At 40.7% G+C, this 21,689-nt stretch overlaps 2 protein-coding genes and 1 non-coding gene across 9 annotated transcripts in view; 2 read left to right on the forward strand and 1 right to left on the reverse strand.

The window, feature by feature from the left end:
- The first annotated feature begins 11 nt into the window (after positions 1 to 11).
- Positions 12 to 84, forward strand: trnak-uuu (transfer RNA lysine (anticodon UUU)). Its single transcript has one exon. It is a non-coding gene; the product is annotated as a tRNA-Lys (tRNA).
- Positions 85 to 825: 741 nt separating this feature from the next.
- On the reverse strand, positions 826 to 3,199 carry cunh21orf58 (chromosome unknown C21orf58 homolog). The gene is given in 9 exon segments (XM_069707269.1): positions 826 to 1,015; positions 1,316 to 1,424; positions 1,504 to 1,618; positions 2,109 to 2,291; positions 2,474 to 2,547; positions 2,886 to 2,943; positions 3,040 to 3,062; positions 3,065 to 3,092; positions 3,152 to 3,199. Coding segments are annotated over 9 exon segments (828 nt in total).
- A 1,500-nt stretch (positions 3,200 to 4,699) lies between these two features.
- Positions 4,700 to 21,689, forward strand: part of pcnt (pericentrin) — a 34,368-nt gene continuing 17,378 nt past the window's right edge. For 4 of the 7 annotated variants that reach the window (XM_069707249.1, XM_069707250.1, XM_069707252.1 and 1 more), the window contains exons 1-32: positions 4,700 to 4,890; positions 6,119 to 6,148; positions 8,403 to 8,576; positions 9,043 to 9,174; positions 9,939 to 10,088; positions 10,227 to 11,125; positions 11,243 to 11,590; positions 12,071 to 12,476; positions 12,669 to 13,070; positions 13,159 to 13,377; positions 13,535 to 13,630; positions 13,770 to 13,913; positions 14,223 to 14,472; positions 14,631 to 14,710; positions 14,812 to 15,109; positions 15,387 to 15,487; positions 15,779 to 15,890; positions 16,180 to 16,306; positions 16,509 to 16,628; positions 16,704 to 16,776; positions 16,933 to 17,037; positions 17,132 to 17,243; positions 17,345 to 17,385; positions 17,475 to 17,597; positions 17,693 to 17,939; positions 18,048 to 18,198; positions 18,591 to 19,032; positions 19,161 to 19,358; positions 19,520 to 19,591; positions 20,014 to 20,118; positions 20,400 to 20,552; positions 21,326 to 21,472. In XM_069707249.1, the coding sequence (XP_069563350.1) occupies positions 4,843 to 4,890; positions 6,119 to 6,148; positions 8,403 to 8,576; positions 9,043 to 9,174; positions 9,939 to 10,088; positions 10,227 to 11,125; positions 11,243 to 11,590; positions 12,071 to 12,476; positions 12,669 to 13,070; positions 13,159 to 13,377; positions 13,535 to 13,630; positions 13,770 to 13,913; positions 14,223 to 14,472; positions 14,631 to 14,710; positions 14,812 to 15,109; positions 15,387 to 15,487; positions 15,779 to 15,890; positions 16,180 to 16,306; positions 16,509 to 16,628; positions 16,704 to 16,776; positions 16,933 to 17,037; positions 17,132 to 17,243; positions 17,345 to 17,385; positions 17,475 to 17,597; positions 17,693 to 17,939; positions 18,048 to 18,198; positions 18,591 to 19,032; positions 19,161 to 19,358; positions 19,520 to 19,591; positions 20,014 to 20,118; positions 20,400 to 20,552; positions 21,326 to 21,472 (6,105 nt within the window). In that variant the 5' untranslated portion in view covers positions 4,700 to 4,842. The remainder of the gene's footprint in view (positions 4,891 to 6,118; positions 6,149 to 8,402; positions 8,577 to 9,042; positions 9,175 to 9,938; positions 10,089 to 10,226; positions 11,126 to 11,242; positions 11,591 to 12,070; positions 12,477 to 12,668; positions 13,071 to 13,158; positions 13,378 to 13,534; positions 13,631 to 13,769; positions 13,914 to 14,222; positions 14,473 to 14,630; positions 14,711 to 14,811; positions 15,110 to 15,386; positions 15,488 to 15,778; positions 15,891 to 16,179; positions 16,307 to 16,508; positions 16,629 to 16,703; positions 16,777 to 16,932; positions 17,038 to 17,131; positions 17,244 to 17,344; positions 17,386 to 17,474; positions 17,598 to 17,692; positions 17,940 to 18,047; positions 18,199 to 18,590; positions 19,033 to 19,160; positions 19,359 to 19,519; positions 19,592 to 20,013; positions 20,119 to 20,399; positions 20,553 to 21,325; positions 21,473 to 21,689) is intronic. The other 3 variants (XM_069707253.1, XM_069707255.1, XM_069707254.1) reach the window with 1 other exon arrangement.

Consider the following 21,689-nt stretch of genomic DNA (forward strand, 5'->3'; position numbering starts at 1 on the left):
GGCGCTGCAGAGCCCGGATAGCTCAGTCGGTAGAGCATCAGACTTTTAATCTGAGGGTCCAGGGTTCAAGTCCCTGTTCGGGCGGAATTATTTTCGCTGTTGTCTAGGAAAAAAAGAATCAGGACTACCTTATTTTTGAATACAGTTTACGATTCCTGCAATTATTTCAATATTTGTGGATGATATACACGTAATCACACGTGAATGTTTTATGGGCCAAATGTGTTTGTCCATACAAGTAGGCCTACCTCATTTGATTCGGTTTCTTGAGCTTCTCAGTGGAGGCTACGTTTGTTAGGGCCACCACATTAATACTGGATAGACTAGAGCCTCTCTTTGCTCCCAAAGCGTCCCCTGTTTTTCGAGGTGTGGATTTCCCCAAGATGTTGGAAATATTCATTTGGGACTTTGACATGATTGCACCACATCATTTCTGCAGATTTGTTCATGCTGCGAAGCGTCTGTTCTACCACATGAGGGTGACATGAAAAGATGCCACCTAACTGAACCAGGCCTGAATGTAGGGTAATTGGAGGATATCCCTTAAATACCTCATACCACTAGCTTTGCCTTCTTCTTCTACTTTTCCAAGGGCTGCAAAAGTATACATACACACACATACATGCTCATGTAGAGTCCCTTCAGAAAGTATTAACACCCCTTTCATATTTTAAACACTTTATTATGTTCAAGATTTCAGTTCAAATGGATAAAATTGTAATCTCTTCCAATCAATTTACTTTATCACTTTGCAAGTGTAGACTGATGGGAAAACGTGTGTGTGTGGCATGTGTGTTTGTGTATGTTATAGTGAATGTATGTACATTATAGTGGCGGGAGTGTAACAGGCGCTGTTGCATGGTTTAATAGGTGTCTCCCTTCTTGTCCTGCTGGGACAGATGACGCCCCTGGTAACCATGCAGGGTAGTTGATAGGTGGCAGCTGTGGTGCTGCGGGGGTAGGACCATAATGATGATGATGATGATGATGGACATCACTTCCCCTTGGTTTGACATCTGGCCATACAAAAATACGGTTTCCTTGGTAACTGTCCTGGAAACAATGTTTTAGGATGTTGTTGAGGGACAGAAAGTATTTTTTTGTATTCAGGGGTCAGAGACTGTCAGAGTATGTGTGTGTGTGTGTGTGTGTGTGTGTGTGTGTGTGTGTGTGTGTGTGTGTGTGTGTGTGTGTGTGTGTGTGTGTGTGTGTGTGTGTGTGTGTGTGTGTGTGTGTGTGTGTGTGTGTGTGTGTGTGTGTGTGTGTATTTGTTTGTACCTGCCCAAGATAGTTAGCATGAGATGCATAGTGAGTAGGCCCGCCAGGTGGTGACAGGGCCACAGGAGGCATGGCTTTCAGCATCATATTGTGCATTACGATCTGATGCATCTGGACATTTTGCATGAGCATCAGTTCCACCATGTCTAATACAAAAATAAATAAATAAATAAACTAACTTACAAATACACAAACAACCATATATATCTATTTGTTGCAACATACCCTCTTTGATGCTGCCTGAACGGGTTGCAGGGTGGGGCTGAGGTGGAGGAATCTGAGTGATCAGAGGCTGCTGTTGTGGCAGCTGTTGTATGATTGTAGCAGGATACTGGGAGAGCTGTACACAGTGGGAAATATTTTTCTCTTTTCACATTTAATATGTGCAAATATGTTAATGCAAAGCTCTCTATTTTCCTTTTTTTTTTTACACAAATCTCAGGTTTAATAAAGTCCCCAGTAATCTGTACTTTTACAGGTTCATACATTTTGCAATGCATGTTAAATCCAAATCCTGCTTGAATTTGCTGTTACACAAATACACAGATGAAGAACTAAATAAAATCAAATTGCACCAATGGAAACTAATATGGTAAAATCGTATAATATAGGGAGGTCAGAAGGTCAGAAAACAGAATTTTCTTTAAGACAACTGTAAATCTGATCCTTGAAGATAATACTTGTTCTTGTAATTCTTGTACTCACTGCAGGTTAGTTTGGATCAGGAGGACAATTGGATTAAATACATTTAACAACCTACACAAAAACAGAGTAATCGATTTGGGGGATTGGAGGTGTTTTGGAGATTAAATCGATGCTGAGTGTCTCACAGTCTGCTGGATGGGGGCAGGTGGTGGAGGGAGCAGAAAAGGTGGAAGAGTGGTTGGCTGGTGGATGTGGGTCGGGGCCACGGGTGGAGGAAGCTGAGGGACAGTGATGAAGTGTGAATGGTACTGCCTTCGTGACCCTCCCCAGGTGTGAGGTCTGTCGAGGGCCTCTAACATGTGCTGCTCCTGCACAGAAACACAGAAACACAATCCGCAGCTTTTCACAATGACAGGTGAAACAAACAAAAAAACACTGGCCGAATGCTCAAAATTCTTCCAGTGGCTTCATTTTAAGTCAGTAAATAACATGTAAATGAAAAAAAAAGTGTCTTCTAGAAATTCACAGATAAAGATTTTTTTCTACTGACCCTCAGTCTCTGCAGCAGGTCTTGTTTTCGCCTCAGTGCATGGTGGAGTGCATCCATCTGCCCATCATAACTCCCTGAACAGACAAAATCTCAGTCGGCATCGTCACCCCCGTCTTTCACCTCAACTTACTCTAATATCTTTTCTAACGTCAATATAATTTTTTTTACCTCTTTCATCATCTCCTCCTGCATTTGGATGATCAACCAGCAATACTTTGTACTTTTTTATTGTGCAGTGTTAACACTCAACTTACTACCAGATACATGTAAGTGTATCTCACTTTATTATCCCTTTGCCAACTTGTGAAGTAAATTTTACGTCAGCTACATGAATGAAAGTATAAATATTTGTCAAAGCAGGCTAAGCAGATACCATCCACCATTTAAGATACTTAACAAAATAATCTCTTACTTGCTGACTGAGCAGACTCTGTTCTATTGTCCATATTTTCCTTTTTGGTTTCCAGTCTCTGTGAAGACCGGTAAGAATTTGATTTATCAAAGCAGAAAAAAGCCAGCACAACTATTTCAACTTGAAAAAAGAAATGACTCTGCGTCTCGCCTACCTTCTCCCGCAGTTTGAGTCTGATGTCATCTGATCAATCACAGAACTGCCATCCTATAAAATGACACAGCTGAAATTAATATAAGTGCCTGAAATCAAACATCCAAACCAACCTGTGGGTAAATAGCCTGTAACGTCAAATTTATCTGAAATCCTGGCATTTGGACTAATACTTACTTTGTGTGCATGTTTGCGTTTCAGTTAAACTAAAGCCACACAGTGGTTGCCAGGTAACACACCTGTACTGTTTACCACTGTCACTTAACCATAACATGCATACCTGCGTGGTTTGGTTTCTATGCTGCAAGAGAGAGTGAGTGAGGATGAAGATAAATAACCTAACCAACTATGCATATCTTATTATTTTTTTGTATACATTATCTTTTGATTTGTTTTGTCAATCGTTTTGTTAGAGTTAGAGCGTACCTATAAAATGCAAAGGCCAATAAACTTGGCCCTGAACTGTTTGTGCATGTTGGGTGGTGATGGTGATTGAAGGTTTACTGGTCGCTCACACTGCAAATAAACAATGGATAAATTAAGTGCTAATTTATTATTATTGTATTTATTATTGAAATATTTAGATGTTTAGAAATAAATAGTTCAGTAAAGACAACCTACACAAAAAGAACACAGCTCTAGTTTTGAATAAATGTTATCTGAGTAGCGGCGACGTTTTACCTCCGTTTAAATACTTTATCAGCTGGGGTCTGCTGGGGGAGCAGCATTGGAGCCGGTGACACCAACAGACTTAACAAACTGGTTAAGAAGGCCGGCTCCATCATCGGCTGCAAACTGGACAGCCTGGAAAAGGTGGTGGAGAGGAGGACGCTGAACAAACTATTATCCATATTGGATAATCCTGTCCACCCTCTCCACCACCTGCTGCAGGGACAGCGCAGCACTTTCTCCAAAAGATTCCTCCAGCTCCACTGTCACAAGGACAGATACAGGAGATCATTCCTGCCCACTGCAATAAGACTTTACAATAACTCACCTCTGGCAAAATCCATCACAGTACAATAACACTGTTGACTGTGTTTCTTGGTTTGTTTGTATATTATATATATAGATATATACTGTACTATATATATATATGTTGACTGTTTCTTGGTTTGTTGTATATAATATATATAGATATATAATGTACTGTATATACTGTGCATTTTATATTTTATATTTATATTTTTTACTGCTATTTACTGCTATTTTATTGCTTTTCTATTATTCTATTATTCTATTCTATTCTATTATTATTTTATTCTATTGTTTCTATTATTGTCTTATTGCTTCTGTATGTATGCTGCTGTAGCGAAAAAAAATTCCCCTCGGGGATTAATAAAGTAACTACCTACCTACCTACTTTAATGTAACTGCCCTGAGGCGTCGAACCATGCTAAAGTCACTGCAAATTCAAAACGCTGGCGTGCAACCTCTTCTGATTGGCTACAAGAACCGTCAATCCAAGATAGCCGGATGGACGCAGCCATCTAATTGGTCTAACTGGGTTCTAAGTTTTGAGTGTTGGAATATATTTAAAGAGCGCAGATCCCATTGGCTGAAGACATCGAGTGCAAGGATTTCATTGGACCGTTAATTCGAGGAAATTTAATAAGGGCGGAGTTGAACTGACTTGGCGGCCATACTGAATATGATCTGTTGACAGTTTGTATGTAAAGGAAGCCCAAAGATTTGTGTTTGTTTTAGCTAACTTATTCTAGAAGGGAAGGCCTGATTTGCTTTTCGGTTGAATTAGGCCACACGTCCTAAACTTTTTTTATTTTTATTTTTTTTAAACTAAGTCATGGACGAAGATGAACGGCGAAGGAAAGTAGAAGCTGGGAGAGCTAAGGTTTGTGGCTAACTTTAAGGCACGCTAATACTGAATGCTAAGCAGTTAGCAAACTCTTTTGTCACAGCGTCGCGGTTGTCCACTTCTAAATACTGTACACCCACCTCCAATATCATTGGTACGTTTTTGGTCGTTTCTTAAGATCGCACTTGCCCAGAACATTTGCAGGCACTCGCTTTTTGCGCGGCTTGTCCGCTATCTGGATTGTTGCACGCAACAAAACGTTAATGGACGTTAAAACAAACAGTGCAGGTGCAGCCGATGTTTTCGTCGTAGGTCTTTGTCAAGATGGTTAAGTTAAAACTTCCATTCAGTTTCTTTCCGATGTTGCATTTGGGGTAAATATGTGTTTGTTTTTTTTGACACCGAGTAAAAGACATTTGCACATTTACTCCGCAGCTACAACAACTTGCCACGAACATAGAGAATTATTTTTTTTCCGGCTTTGCGCCCAATAAAATGGGTCTATTAATTTTACAGGGATTATGTCACAGCCTTAAATTAAAGTCTTTTTTTTTTTAAATTTTATTTATGTAGCACGTTTAAATACAACAGAAGTTGGCCAAAGTGTTGCGCAACACCAAAGAAGCATTAAAACAAACAAAAAAATAATTAACGAAACAAAAAGATGGGAATTATAAGCAATATTTAAAGCCAGAACAACACAAGAAGAATATATGAACACTGTAGAATGCTCGAGAATAAAATCTGAATTAAATTGATCCTAACCAGGAATAAAATGTGATTTCAATTGAGATTGGAACACTGGTAGTGCAGGCAATGACCTGAAAGTCTTGAAAACCACAAAAAAAACAACACTTATTTATAGAGTAAGTTGTATGTAAGAGACATTTACAAGAGCGGATGGCTGTATGGAGTATGTAAATTGGATAATTTTTCACAAAGCATTTTTTTTCATCAGTCTGTGAAAGAAGTTACTGTGAAGTTGCCGACGTAGAAAGGGCAAGCAGCTGTTTTTACTTCAATAGGAGGCCATATTAGTAATGGGCCACTAATCAAGAATGCCCTGGCCTGTATCAAGATAAGCCACGTTGTCTAAAAACCAAATGGGTCACATGATCAGGTTAGTTAATTGAATTGCATTTGCTCATTGTTCGTGGTGTTCAGCTCATGGTGGAAATCATTTAAAAGATTTCAGTTGTGTGTTAATGTGATGCGTAATACTTGGAAAATATCTCGACTAAAATATTGATATCCCTTATGACAGAAATCTTCTAACATTCCTCGAAGTCAGTCGGTAAGTATAGAAAGTGGTGACTGGCAGAAACATTTAATGTTGTAATGGGACTGTGGGTGTATGGACATTATTTCTTTGTGATTTCTGTCAACTTTAAAAAAAACAAAAAAACAATTTCATTTCTCTTGGGTTGCCAATCAAAACTTCTTTCTTTCTGCGCCATGGTCTGATCGCTGTCAACTTTTGAGATTTGAGCTCTCTGTTCAATAGACCTTAAAAGAGATTTGCTGTGCAATAATGGCTGAATGCTTGAAATAGACGTGCACCTGGCATCCCATGTCATGCTGCTTGCAGGCCATCAGGTGGTGCAGTGAGCCCATGAGATTTGGTAAGGTTCACTATGTTGGGCTTGTGTCTCACATGGGTGATGTTGCTATGGTAATGCAGTGCTGTCTGCTGCCTTTACTGTGTTTGCTGCATCAAAAAGCTCCGATCTCTCTGCCACATTGAAAGCACAGCATATTTTATATTAAAAAAAAAATACAAACACAAAGGAAAAGAAACCTTCACCCCTGTTAGACACTGCAGCATGACCTGTGTTGACATTGTTCAGAACACAGTAGCAGCATTCAGCAGCCCAGTTACATTTGATTCGGCCACAATGAGCTCCAGACAGCTGGTTAGTCAGCCTCTCGTTGGTGCAGAAGTGGCCTTGGGCTAAACACAGCTCATCTGGCTGATGTCTGTCTGAGATGTGATGTTTTGTTGCAGGCGGAGGCAGTGAATAGAGTGATGGAAGGAGGATTGGTGGGAATGTAAGTAATTAGTGAGTAAGAAAGCCAACATTTTGAGGTGGGAAAGACATTTACATTTAGTGGAGTTGATGGAATGATTGTTTTACAAAGCTTTAACCTGTTTTCAGGTGTCAAAAGAGGAAAATCGTATGGTGGGGATGGATGCATTTCATGGTACTGGGTGGAAGTACAAAGGAAAACCTACAATGTGGTTATATGACTTGGCATGTAACATGTCATCAGAATAAACATGGGCACACATGCATGCACAATGTTTTCAAGCATCATGTATGTGACTTATAGCACAAAGCAACAAGTAGTTCTCCTGAGGCCATGTAATCAGAAATCGAATTGAGCATGCACACTCTGATGCTGCTCGCCACACACAGAGCACTGTCTCCTCCTCTCCGTGTGAATGCATCTCCCAGTCTCCACCCTCTTTCCTTAATCTAGGCACATGCTATCCTCCATACAGAGTTTGTGGATCCTTCTGCTCAGTCGGTTGGCTGTGGCAGCGAGTTTTAGGATGAGAGGTTGGGCCGACTGTGCCGTTGCCTGCAGACTGGAAGATCTACATCTGGACAGTAGAGCAAGTGCCTCGATGAGGAAGAATTGACAGGTCTGACCACCAGCAAGAGAGGAAGTCAATGATTGACTGTCGGATATTGATGGAGAGCTCTATGAGGATCTCCGTCACAATGTGAACTGCCGTAATCTGATTTAAGCTGCTTAAAGAAGAGAGAGAGAGGAAAGGGGCAGCGATTTTAAAAAGAGGAGGATTGTGTTGCAAAGAGAAACAGCCTGAGGTGAATTTGTACCAAATCGGTCCCTCTGGAATTCAAGCTCAATATTGTGGCTTGATTGAGGATTATGTTTTTCACTGTGGATGAACTTCTCAAGTTTAGATTCTTGATGTTTTTGTCCTTTCATGACTTCAGCGAAGATGTTTAGATGCTTTAAAAACACTCCAGTCTGCATCTCTCTGATTGTGACATTTTCTACAAGATGAAAAATGAAAACTGAAACAAATGTGTACTTTTTTAACCTCGCTCTGTTTCTGGTCTGCTGAGAGGTTGTGCAATGTGTGTCACTAAAATCTGCTCTTCTCATGGGCCTGCTACAGTCCTCTGGAGATATGAGAATATTTAGGATCATCACCTCCTTCTGAACTTGGATACCTTGTCAGTTTATGGTGCAGTCTATTTTGGATTTGAGTTTGGGATTTCTTCTTTCTTTGTTGGGCTTTATTTTTTGCTGCACAACTGACTCATCAAAATAAGGTCTTCCAATCTGTTTTTCTTTCTACATTGTGGACTATCAACAACGTGTACGCATAGGGCTTCAGAATAATGTTTTGATTACTTTCCTATATATTTATTTCAAAAAATTTTGAGAAGATAAATCTGGACTGTAATCTGTTGTCACCTTTCACCCTTAAGCTTCACCATGCTGATAGTGTGGTGGTGCTCGGTGGTCCTCACCTATGTGTCCATCTACCTCTCACTGTCCTTCCTGCGCAGCTTGCTAGCTTCAGACAGAAGCGGGCGAAAAGCAACGGTGCGGGGGCGGCGAAAAAGACGCCGAAGAGGAAGGGCCAGGCTGTCTCGCAGAATGACAGCTCAACGCAAGATGGCCACGTAGAACCTGCTCTTTCATCAGCCAGTGCCACAGAGCTGAACAGCAACACCAACCAGGTATACCACTGAATGCATAGAGATGATCAACCGTGCATCATTAAGGAGTAACAGAAGAGACTGAGGAAATTAGATTTGTGTGGACCTCAAGACTACTAGTTTAATTAAAACAACTGAGAATTTTCATGACACAATTATCTTGACTTCACTCAGGTTTGTTCACGGTTCGCATTACTTGACCTCCAGCATTTTTACCAATTTTGTTTGCGCACTATATGCTTTAACAAGGGGTCTGTGCCCCCTGTCTCGTAAACATACATTAGAGAAATGGGTCACTAACCATCACATTGCCTGTAGGGCATGTTGTCATAGCAACCTCGGCAGGTTTAACTGTAGCACTATTTACTTCCTTTCTAAAGGGAAAGTTCACAATCAATTAATGCACATATTTGTAGCACATGGTTTTGTACTGACATTTTTGTAGCCATTGTTAAAATTTGATTTGTATTACGGTTTGATCCTGTAGGAACCCCAAGAGCCAGAGGGATCAGAGGTTCAGCAGAAGGATCAGTCCCCCACCCTGGAGCAAAGTCTGTCCCCTGTGGAAGACTTGAGAGAAGAGGAGTTGGCTACACTTACTGGCAAAGAGCAGCTCAAGGTAAATCAGTTAGACATTTACATAAGATATCAAATTCTTAATGTTTTTATGTTATAATATGTTGCATGTGCATTTTATGACTAAAACACTTTTATATGACATAATTCAGTACATTTTCACTGAAGGTTTTCCTTGTGGTCTTATTTTGGTGTTGCTGTTAAAAATTCAACCGGGCTTACGTATGACTCAAAATGACTTGCAAAGTAAGTTTAATGTCACGAATACTGTTATATACTTGACATCTTAATCCTAAACCTTATATTCACACTCTAAAAACTGGGCTCTGAAACTGCTCGTTAAATCAGTCTTGTGTACATGATGTGTCACGTTCTAATTGGATCTGTTTGGTCCTTTGCTGTAAATTTGTCGTCTTGCTTTGTTTACCCACTAAGACAATTAAAGTCTTATGTTCTTGCCTCGAGTGCGAGACAGGTGATTTGTTAGTTTCCGTGTCATCACTAACCCATGGGGAATGTAAAGGTCTCCTCTTCTGCATGGCTGCTCCAATCCAAATATGCAGTACAGTTCATCTATGATATGAAGGTTTGTGTGGAGGAATGAGGTTGCAGGGTGTTTTCGGGTCATGGAAATGTGGCGAAATGTCTTACATTATGTAAACGTAAACTTCGGATCTTAAATGGGCTTGACTATAGTGTCACATAGTTTTTTGTCATTTTTGTGTATTTTGCTCTACAATAATCTGTAAGAGTTGGTTTGTCTTGTTGGCTTATGAAATTGACCTATTCTTTTTATTCTATTTGCAGCTGTTACAACAGGCTGTGGAGAAGCGTAATGAAATAATTTCCAAACTCAGCTCCAACCTACAAGAGGCCCTGGGCAGTAGAGACCAGGTACAACTGGAGGCACAGTTACTCGCTGGACAGATTCAGGCGCTGCAGAGGCAGCTCCAGCAGGTAAGTGCCACACAAAGCGAAACATGTGGTAGCACTTCAGGATTATTGTTAGCTTCAAAAAAAAAAGAAAAAAAGTTCTCTTCATAACTCGTGCATAACAACTTCCCTTACATAATTCTTGTATTGTCTTTTACACAGACCAGTGTGGAGTTTCTACGAATCAAAAGTCAGTCAGGTGCTGAAGACCCTAACATTCATAATCGGCAGCCTCACCATTCCTCCCAAGATGCAAACATCAGTCATAAAGAGGCACCATCTGAGGAATCAGGAAATGCAAGTCCTGGTACCCAGTCTGGTTTCAGCACTGACAGCGACACTGAGACCGACTCGGTTCTGCACAAGCTGAGGGCTGAGCTAGAAGAAGAGAGGAAGAAAAGCCAGCGCATATGTGCCGAACTAGCAGAGGAGATGGAGAAAAATCAACAAGTGCTTTCGTTACTGGAGAAGGAGAAGCAAAGGTGGGAGGAGGAGCGAAAAGAAAGGGAGACACAACTGCAGAACCTCCAGACCCACTTAAGCCAAGTCCAAACTCAGTGCCTTGTGATGCAGCAGTACAAAGAGGAGAAGGAGAAGCTAAACCAAGAAGTGCTGGAGCTGAGGAAAAGGCTTCAGGAGGAGGAAGATGTTGAGAGGAGATTTGGTGAGGAGGATGCCAGCTCTGCCCTTCGTCTCCAGAGTCTTGAGGAGGAGATGAAGAGACTCAAGGAGGAGCACAGAGAGGAGGTCGAGCGAGTCAGGCAGCTGTTGGACGAGAGGGAGAAAGAACTTAAGTTTAGAGAGGAGGAGGTTAATGGACTCAAAGCTTCTAAGAACCGTCAGAACCAAGCAAAGGCTGTTTTTTGCTCTGATGAGACGATTAGTAGAGATGCGGTCTATCTGGAAAGTGGACCTGATCAGGACAGTATGAATGCATCAATACCTGGGGATAATCTGATGGAGCGCTACTTGTCTTCGGCTCCCCTTGAATGCTCTCACTATTCAGTGGTGAATGATAGCCTTGAAAAGTGCAGTCAGCTGGACATCTCTGCAGACTGCAGGTGAGAGAAACTATTATTTCACTATTGCAGCAATATCTACATGTGTTTCCTTACAGGCTTTATTACATGTGTTTATTTTACAGTCTCATAATTACATGTTTTTCTTCCTTTCTTCAGTTTTGAGCTGAACAGCGAAGTGTTTGGAGATCAGTCTCTATTGTCAATTTCACAGCGTCTTTTTGAAGAAAATGCCGACGTCCCCAATAACTCTGGCTCGCAGTACTACGTCCCCGTGGCTGATAATTCCAATCCTCAGTCTCAGTGGCCTCACAGCTCCACTTCGGGAGCAATGGAGATTAGTAAAATGTCCGAGCAGGAGTTTGATGGGATGGACTTGGAAAAAGAACTGCTGAATCAGCAGTGTGGAGAACTACATGAGGAGCTGGCTAGTAAGGACCGGGACTTGAATGTGTTAAGGGAGGAAGTCATCAAGAGTGCTGAAGAGCTGGAGGAGGCCAGGAGCAGGTAATCAAGCTTATAATGTAAAATTAGCTAGTTTTCTTTGTTGTTGTTTTTTTGTAAAATGATTGGTGCTCAATTTAGTTGTGCCTCTGTCAGTTAAAATTTCAGGGCAAAAGATTCTCATTGTCTAAAATGTTTCTTTTCTCAAACAAATGAAGTAAATTTTTGCACCACGTTAAATCTGTTCGTACCAGATTACATCTATTCCATATGTTGTTGGGCTAATTGAAATTTGGGGTATCAAAATGAATAGGGTGAAATTTCTCCATTAAATACAACATGTATGATGGTAATACTTTACCTGGTTACTGCACTAGAACAACATAAAACATTTGGTTAAGAAGTTCACGTACTGGGGCTACATTTTTCTGCAACTGTTAAATTGTATAAAATTATATTTACTACTTGTTTTGACTAGTTAATCAAAGCTATTCTTTGATTCTGTGACTCGATTAAGCATTTCAAAATTATCTGTCTGTTCAGGTGGTCCCAAGTATCAGAAGAACTCAGACAAGCTCTCTGGGAACTTGAAGAGGAGAAAGAGAGGAGGAGACATGTTGAGGAGGAAATGAACTTGAAAGCTCATGAACAAGACAATCTTAAGGATAAACTTAGTGCCTTTTTGGAAGAGCGGGAAAAGGAGAGGGCAGTAATGTTGACGGGGGAGGAGGCTGAAACTTTGCTGCTCGTCACTGCTACCTTTCCATCAGGGGAAGTAGATAAACTAGTAGGGGAGCTGACGAAGGAGCAGGAAACAGAGGCTGCACTCCTGTCTCATCAAAAACAGCAGGAGCTGTTGGCATCGTCTCTGCAGGAGATAAAGCCGACTGCAGACTCTGCTAAAGATGGCTCAAAACGCAGAGATGACAACCAGCTGCAAACACTACAGGTATACCAGGATAATATGTGCATTTGTTTAGCAACTTAATAAAAATAGAAACATGCTAGTCACTGCACACAATTGTTTACTTACTGGAGCAGCAGTAACACTTTTGTACTAAAAAAATTAGAGGCTGGGGATTGATAAGAAAAATTTGTGTTCAACAAAAAGTTTAACTTATTTTCTTGTCTTTTTTTCAAGGCCCACTTTGAGCATCTCATGTCAGAGTTACAGGAGACAAAAATGGAACATAAAACCACATCATCCCTATTAAGTCAAAGGACTACGGAGCTTGACTCGGTATTAAAGGAGCTTGAAACAACACGTGTGACGATTCAAAATGTCCAAACAGAAGTGGAGAGACTGCAAAAAGAGCTGCAGAAAAGCAATGACAGTCTGAATTGTGCGGAAAAAGAGAAGAATGAGCTGGAATCTCAGATCTTCTGTCTGAGACAAAACCTGGCCCGTTTGGACGAGGCCCAGGATCTGTCTGAGCACAGGACAAAAGAAGAAGAGATGGATGAACGGATAAAAAAAATGGAACAAGTCCTTGAGGAGGAACTTGAACAGTTTGAGAACATGCTGAAAGCCAAGGATGTTGAGGTGAGATATATAATGGCATAGCATATGATTCACTATTTGAATTACTCATGTCTAGCAATTCATATGATATACACATTTATTTTTACAGTTTGCTGAAGAGAAGGAGAAATGGGAAGAGGAGAGACAGGAGAAGGCGAAAGAGCTCGTTGATGTGACGCATCTGTTTAAAGAGCGGATGAAGGAGAAGGAAGAAGAGATGAAGGCTGTCATGGAGAAGCACAACCTGACTTTGGAGGAGGCTACAGAAAGACTTGAGGAATCTCACCAGCAGGAGATTAAAGACCTGATGAAGAAACATGAACAAGAGGTGGGATTTAAAAACTGCACCAATGTACCACTCTTGAGTAATTTGATTTGCATTTAAATGTTTTTTTTCTCAATAAAATAAATGAAGATTATGCAGACCTGCTGCTATACTTTTCGCTTGTAATTCCCTTGATATGTTTATCTGCTTGAATGCCCAGATTTCTGAATTGAATGCTCACCTGGAGACAGAGCTGCTGAAGCAACAGGCCAGTATGGAGGAAGAACAGAGGCGACAGATCAGCCTAATCAAACAGGTATCGCTAAAAGGAGATTTTTATTGGAGCGTTCCTTACCAAGAGTGAAGTGCTCACATGATTTTACCAATCTTACCTATATAATTCATGTTTTAAAAAAAATAAAAATTTTTTTACCCCTATTCTGCCTTTTCCTCAGGTAACTGAGCGTGAGCATGAGAGGATGATGTCAGAGCTGACTACCAAACACAATGAGGAGGTTAGTCAGCTCAGAGCATATGTGTCCCTGGAGCTCAGGGAGAGCATGGAGGCTGCCCACCAGGCTGAACTGCTGCAGGCACAGGTAACATATACAAACACAAAGCCTTATGCATGTTGGAAAATATCACTTTTTTTCTGTCTCCTTACCATTTTTTCCTACCTTGCGTAGTAACAAATTCATAATCACAAAAATGTATTGGTACCTCTGTAACTTCAGAGATTTAGAGGTTTGTTCTTCTTTGAACCCGATGGAAATAGCTGTGGTGGAAATGGTGTCGGCTACAATCTCAATGTAACACGCATCCTTTGCTTTCCATGCACAAGCAGTCACAAATTGACTCAGGAAAAAAAAATCGCAAACAAACTATATCTTGTGGTTTTATTCCTCTAGGTGCAAAAGACCTTTGAGCTTGAGGCCTTGCGTCTGAGCCTGACCACAGCCCACACATCCCAACTGGAGCCCTCTTCAGTAAACCAGGAGCAGGAGTCTGCTCTCATTAAGGTCCAGGCCTCCATGAGGGAAACATTTGTCCAGGAAAGTGCTGTCCTGCAGGCCCGCCATCAGTCAGAACTGGACCAGATCACCCAACAGAACCAGCAGCAGCAGGAGAGACTGCGTGAACTGCACCAACAAGAAATTAGTGAGTCAGACATGTTTGCTCAACATGTGGACCATTATGGCTGCGGATGAATCAGCCTCATTCTTTAGTAGCTTGTTCAGTAAAAGCATAGTTCAATGAGAGATGCAACCTTCACACTCTTGCACCTCGTGAATCCTTTTGTGTGCCTGTATTTTCAGATGAGTTGAGGCAGCAGTGGGAAGCTTGTGTTGCTGAAGAGGGAGCTTTAATGGATGAAAAGCAGGCCAAAGAGATACAGGTAAAGCTTTATTAAATTTTTATGCAAATATTTCATTTTATTACTGCAATTTTGAAAAGCTATTAAGGGTTTTAAACATTGGTGCTGCCATTTTCTTCCAGGCTCTAAGGGCACAGTGGGAGAAACAGGCTGAGAGCACCCAGGCAAACTTCCAAACATCCCTCTCAGAGGTTCAGAACACCCTCGCTGCCACCCAGACAGAACTCACCAGTGCCTGGGCCTCCCTCACCGAGACCAACAAAGTTCTAAGTGAAGCCCAGGCAGCTCTGTCCCAGACCCAGGCAGAGCTGCAGGAAGCAAAGGACAGACTAGAGGAACACCAAACCTCCACCAAAGAACAGACCCAGAAACGAGAGGAGGAGCTGAAACTAGCCTGGGCTGACAGAAATGGTGCTGCCTGTGAGTTGCATCTCTCCTCTTATTCCTCACCCAGAGTGCATACTTCCATAAAGCCGGCACAATCTTCTGAAGTCTTTTTTTTAATTTTTTTTTTAAATACCTTATTTCTGCAAATACAAAAAAATTTGCAAAGATTAGTGTGTGATATTAAATTATGCTCATTCATATGTAACATATTGCTTTATATATTTATTTATTTTTACCTGTCATGTTTTTGAGTGCCATAATTTATACAAATTGCCAATGGTTTTCTTCCTGTGTTGTTGATACTGACTAGGTTTGTTGGAGGAGCTGGTTTCTAGTCATAAGACAGTGCTGCAGGAGAAAGAGCAGCAAGCACTCCGCCTAGAGGAGAAAGAGCAGCAACTGCAGCAAGAGGTGAGTTCACTAACACATGGAGTCGAGAACCAAATAAGTTTCTAACAATAATTAAATAAATTTACTGACGCATACTTAGTTTATTTGGAATAAACAAGCAGCGAACAATTGTTTCTACTTCAGTATTTAAATTGTACAATTTTACAATATGTGGTCTAAAACTCAAATTCAAATATAAATGATTCATATTAAGTTTTCTAGTGACATGTATTTCTGCCCATAACATCCATCTTAAAATCCCTAGAGATAATGTTTTATTTTTCAAAATGTTGTTTCTTCTTTGTCAACCAGGTTTTGCGCCTACAAGAGGAGAAGGACTTGCTCAAACAGAACTCAGAAAAAGAAGTAGGTCACCTGTGGACCCAGCTGGAGAGCATGAGGACCAGTCGTCAGGAGTTGGGAGGTGAGATTAATACACCGGGATGACGTCTCCTTGGAATTTCTTTATTTGAATTTTGAATTTTTTTCCACCATCTCTGCTTTCATTTAAATACTCAGTTAAGATATTCAAGACTGGCCACATGCAGTATGTAAAATAAAAAAAATAAAAAACCCACGAATGTTACCTTTAACTTTGTAAGTGATGACACACAGGAAAAGAGAACTTTTAAGAACTCTGACATCCAATGAATGAGTGTATTTCTAGTTATTTTGTTATTACCTGTTTCTCTTTCTCCTTCAACGTCTTGCAGAGCTTAAGGAGCAGCTGCTAGCTCGCTCATCTCGTGTTGATGACATTGAACGTCTGAAGATAGAGTTTAATGAGAAAAAACAAGAAATTAAAGAGCAGAATGAGGCTGAGCTGGAAAGCCTGAGGAGGTATGAGATCACAAGCAGGCACTTGGGAACACACTTAAAGTCTTGATGCATTTATTCTCGAAATTTGATATGTTTTGAAATATAACATTTAGAATATAAACTGAAATCTCAAATCAATGATGTCACTGAAATAGTTTTTTGTTTATTGGTCAGGCTACTCTGTCCCACAAAGCGCATACATGTGTTACCTTCATTCTCTCAGGTATTTTGAGAAGCGGTTGCATTCAACAGAAGACAGCTACAAAGAGGAAATAGCTCTGCTCCAAATCAAGCTGGTAGAAGGTGCCTTGGAGGAATCTCTCCTTAAAACCACAGATGATGGGTATGTCAGTTGTCTGTATGTAAGATAAGATTCATCCACTTGCATTCTTACATAATTATTTGGTCTGTGTTTTAGTGCCATGTCTGAAGGTCAAGCTGAGGAGGAGAAAGGTGTTCTTTCTAATGCTGTAAAACAGGAGAAACAAAAGGTAAGAGGTTCACGCACAGTATATGACCTGCTATCAGTAATGCATGAATGTTATGTTTTAAAATAAAGAAAAAAAAATTAAGTTGTTTGTGATGCAGTTACGTCTTTGTTCTTCTTCGCATGGGATATAAAGTGTCATGTTACTTAAATCTTTCAGGAAATGCTTGACACTTTGCGGCTTCAGCTGGAGGAGCAACACACAATGGACCTTTCAAATCTGCAATCCTCTTTGGCTCTCTCCTTCAAGGAAGAGTTGGGAGAGGTCAGACACCAGCTAGGATTTTAAAGTGGTTATTGGCAAACAGCACCTTTTTATTCCTTCACTGACTTGTTTTATACCATTACTTGTGTATCAGGTGCGCTCAGACCTCACTGACCATTACTACGAAGAGCTGCAGGATATGAAGACTCGTCATGCACTGGACTTAGAGCAAGTCAAAGCCAAACTTTCTGACGGTCATCTACGAGGTGCTTCACGCATACTATTTTATGAAATAATATAAATAAACATTCCATTTGGTATTGTAAAGTTGTTAACTTAAAAGAAAATGTAACTATCTTGTTTGTAGAGCTTACCAGAGTACATATGGAGGCAGCAAGGCAGGTTGAGGTGAGGAATATAATGTAATATATGCAAAAACAAATCAAACATTGAGTTTCTGGGCCATTTAACGCAATGTTTTGGTGATTTTTAATCAGGTTGAGGTTGAACAGAGGATATGGTGTTACACTGAGGAGCTTCAGATAAGTATGACTATCATCCACACCTTGAAGAACAGATTGGCTGCCCTGAGTAATCAGCATGATGCAGAAATGCAAAAGGTACTTTTATAAAGCAGCATACAGTTACACAAAAACACATACACAGTGTGAGACCGTTCAAACCATGTTATTTAATACGTTCTTTTCTGCTGTAGTTGAAGCGGGAGTTTGCTGTGGAGCTCGCCCATCTCGAGGAAGCCTTGAAACAAGAGAGGGAGCATGTGCAGGAGGATATGAAGAAACTGAGAAAAGAGCTTCAAGAGAGGCACGAAAATGAGATCTCTGGCCTGAGGTCAGACTTTGACAGGGAGATGGAGATGGAGAGGACACGCCTTGAAAAAGCACTTCGGGAAGAGAAAAAGAAGTTAAAGTCTCTACAGATTTCACTGGACAATGACGAGAGTACGACTTTTTTAAAGACATACGAGATCCCATGAGATTAGATATTTTGGAAATGAAATGCATTTAAACAATACTTTTCCATCAGTTTCTCATAGTTTTGTTGTTTAGGCCCACAGGTCCTAATGGTGAGACAGAGACTGGAGGCTCAGTACGATAGTGAGCTGCAAAAGGCAAAGAACTGCATGTCTGTAGAAATCAAGGAGCTCACTGTTCCGCTGCAGCAGGAGCATGAAGAGCAGCTACGCCAAATTCAAGAGAGGTGAGCGCTGTCTGAGATCAAGACCTTAGAGTCTTGATTGTAGCCGGAGGTTTAGGAGTTTGTCAAAGATTAGATCGCAGAGTAATTGTTGGTTTGTTTGTGTTTAAAAAAATTGTTGATTTTTCTTAATTAGTTATTATATAAAATGTAGAACTAAATGCTCTGATCATTTCCAACATGGTTTCCTAAAAAACTATTTTATTTTATTTTTTTAATGAAAATCCAACACCAAGTTATTACATTTTCAATTGAGGAAATGGTCTGTAAACTCACTACCCTAAATCTCAAGAGTTGGAAAGGGTTATCATTTATCATTACTGATAGCACTGTTTTAAAACCCTTGAAAATCCTTTTAATAGTTTTGGCTCCTTTTTTTTATTGTCTTTGTTCAGGTTCACAGAGGAGAAAGCAGTGTCGGAGCAGTTTTTGGTCCAGAAATATGAAATGTCTGTGGCAGAGCTAAAGAACAAACTTAAAGCTGAGCAGGAACATGAGAGAGCAACACTGCTGAACAAAGACTCCCACGATATGAACACACTCAATGCCAAACACAAAGCACAACTAGATTCACTCAGTGCCAGTCACAGAGATCAGCTTGCAGCTTTGGCCGTTGAGCTCAAATCTAAGCACAACGCTGAGCTTGTTGCCTTGGAAGCAGCCTTCAATTCCAAACGAAAGGAAGACTTTGAACATCTGAAGGAGACCAATCAAGCTCAGTTGGAGGCTTTAGAAGCAGAACTGTCTCGTAAACACCAGGAAGAGAGGGATGAACTGGAAAAGAGGATGCTGGGTAATATGGATACTTTGGAGGCCACTTACCTGAAGGAAGTGCAGGTAAAGAGACAGAAAATATAATGTTGAGCCTTTTCTAAGCAGTGCTTGAAATGCCTCAAAGCTACACAGCCTTTGTTTAAGTTTTTCTTTGAAAGCCATTTTGAATGCCATTGTCTTTTGAATCTCAGACACTGCGTGATGAAATGGTGCCGCTTGAAGAGAGACATTATCAAAAACTGAATCTCCAGACTTCAGAACATAAACGGCTAATGGAGCGTCACACCGCAGAGCAGCTGTCCATCAGGGAGGAACTGAGGAAAGAGCTGACTCGGGTACACATGGAGAAGTTTGGAGCCATGGCAGCAGAGCTGAGCCATGTTCATAAGGTGAGAAATGAAGATGGGTGCTGGACCCTTGGCTAATATCTGGCATACAGCTAATTAATGACATTATTCTGTCTATAAACAAAGATACCTGTTTTTGAAAATTCTACTGTTGACAAAAGTATAATGTTTCTGCATGATTTTATTTTATTTTTTTCTTGCAGACTGAACTGGCTGCTCAAAAAGAGGCCTTAGATACTCAACACTGTGACGCGCTGGAGACACTAAAGAAGCAGGTACTACCTTACATTTGGTTTTCCAGTCTCCCAAAATCGGAGTGCCCCGTTACAATGGTTTAAATGTCATCACTATATGGGTATATATAATTGCATGGCGTAGTCAGTAGTGCTGACATAAAGGGAAAATGTTAATTTTCTAATGCAAAGTTTGATATCTTTAAATTCACTGTCGTCGCAAGCAGTGACTGCCACTGATAAGAGAATGTGTTGAGAAGGCTATCGGTAATGCGTTTTGGCTATACTATCACTATCAATATGTTGTTATATTATTATTATTATTATTGCAATGAAAAATTGTCCTTTCATCAATTTGCCTTTGTTATCATAGGAGTCAGGTTTTGGACACTTTTGCCTTTTCAGGTAACGTTTTCATAATGAGCTAGATTTGATTTGTTTTTACATCTTGTGCGCGCTCTCAGGTTTTAGAAGTCGAGCAGCAACACGGCTCTTCTCTACAGGAGCTTTCACATACCTACACTACTGAAAAAGAGCAACTCCTCAAGCAGCATCGTCTCCAGCTACAGGTGTGTGTTTAACGCACGAGTGAGCGTCACACTACTTTGATGTGTGCTTTTTTTACAGGGTGAATGAAAGTTCAAAGTGCTCTGAAATGCGAGTTGCTTTTAATAGAACACTCTGGTCCCCGTGACAGCCCATTAGAGAAGGAATTACACTGAGTCATTGTTCATCCTTTATAATGGTGTATTTCTGTGAGACACCGAGTATTTATTAGGATATTTTTTATTTTATTTTTCTCTGAAACTGCATATTTGTGGCATTAAAGAAATACACGTGTCTGCTGCAGGAGCTGAGAGGAGTCTCTGAGCGGGAATTGGAGGCATGTCGTAGGGAGCTTGAAGAGGAGTCGTCGAGGCAACGTCAACACTTCCTAGAAGAGGCGGAGCTCCTCAAAGTCCAATCAGAAGAGCGACTGCAGGACAGGATTAATCAGCTGAAGGTAAAACGGGTGAAATTTGGGACAGATGAGAAAAGAATGAGACAGCTTGGAGGGATCCTTTTTTAATTAAGCGCTTAAATTAAAAACGTCTTTTGAAGCAGCCATGCTGTTTCATTTAACTCGTTACATCTGATTACCCCAGTTCATTTATTTCAAGTTTTGTATTTATTTGACTCTGAGTGCATGTTTGAAACATTATTATGTAATAGCTGTGGATTATTGAGAGCTGTAGTGTGTGTGTGTGTGTGTGTGTGTGTGTGTGTGTGTGTGTGTGTGTGTGTGTGTGTGTGTGTGGCGGCGGCGGCAGCATTGCCCTCAATAAGCCCCAGCTGCACCAGTTCATTGCTCGGGATAGTTCTTTCTCTTGGACTCTGTCCCACTGGAGCTTTATTCAAACCCAGTTTTTTCATAATCCCACCATCATATATGTAGAAGTGTTCACGTCCGCCTGTCTCTTTGTTTTCTGAATCTGTGTGCCGCTGGGTCGTGCATGTGTTCGTGTTGCTGCCATCTGAACAGTGGCTAAATGGGATGGGTCTAAGCTTTTTATCCTCTGATGCAGAAGGTTTTAAGGCTGAAGGTAGTTTTTTTTTTTTTTTTTTCAGACATTTAGCATTTGACCATCTGAAATGTGCAAGCCAGTAGTCAGCTATAAGCTGGTGAGACATGGCCAGACATCTGAGGGATGAATAAACCTACTGTATAGTGCAGTTTTTTAAGTTGGTGGTCTGCATCTTTTAATTCATGTATCTCCATGACTCCTTTTTTTGAAGACGGAGTTTGAAGGGCAGAAGGAGGCGGAGCTTGAAGATCTGAGGCGGAGCTTCTCTTCTGAACAAGAGGAAAAGGAGCGGAGCTACACCAGCAAAATGAGTCAGCTCACTGCCCAGCTGCAGCAACTAGACGCTGTGGTGGCTCAGGTACTAGACGCACGCACACACATGAAATCACTGCATAGTCCACAATACTTTGGTTTTTATATAGATTTTTGTTTTGTTTTTTTGTTCAGATAGGAAGTTTGAAATGGGTTGTCACCTGCTGTTTAGTTGGAAGAGGCAAGTCTAGGCAGGCCTGAGAAATTTTTTTTAGTATTATGGGTGTTCAATCTATGATATGAATTAGAAGCTATAGTGACTT

The sequence above is a fragment of the Brachyistius frenatus genome, unplaced genomic scaffold (assembly GCF_029030835.1).
Source record: "Brachyistius frenatus isolate BFR_SWC_R1_liver_20210118 unplaced genomic scaffold, ASM2903083v1 Contig_67, whole genome shotgun sequence".
Lineage (NCBI taxonomy): Eukaryota > Metazoa > Chordata > Actinopteri > Embiotocidae > Brachyistius > Brachyistius frenatus.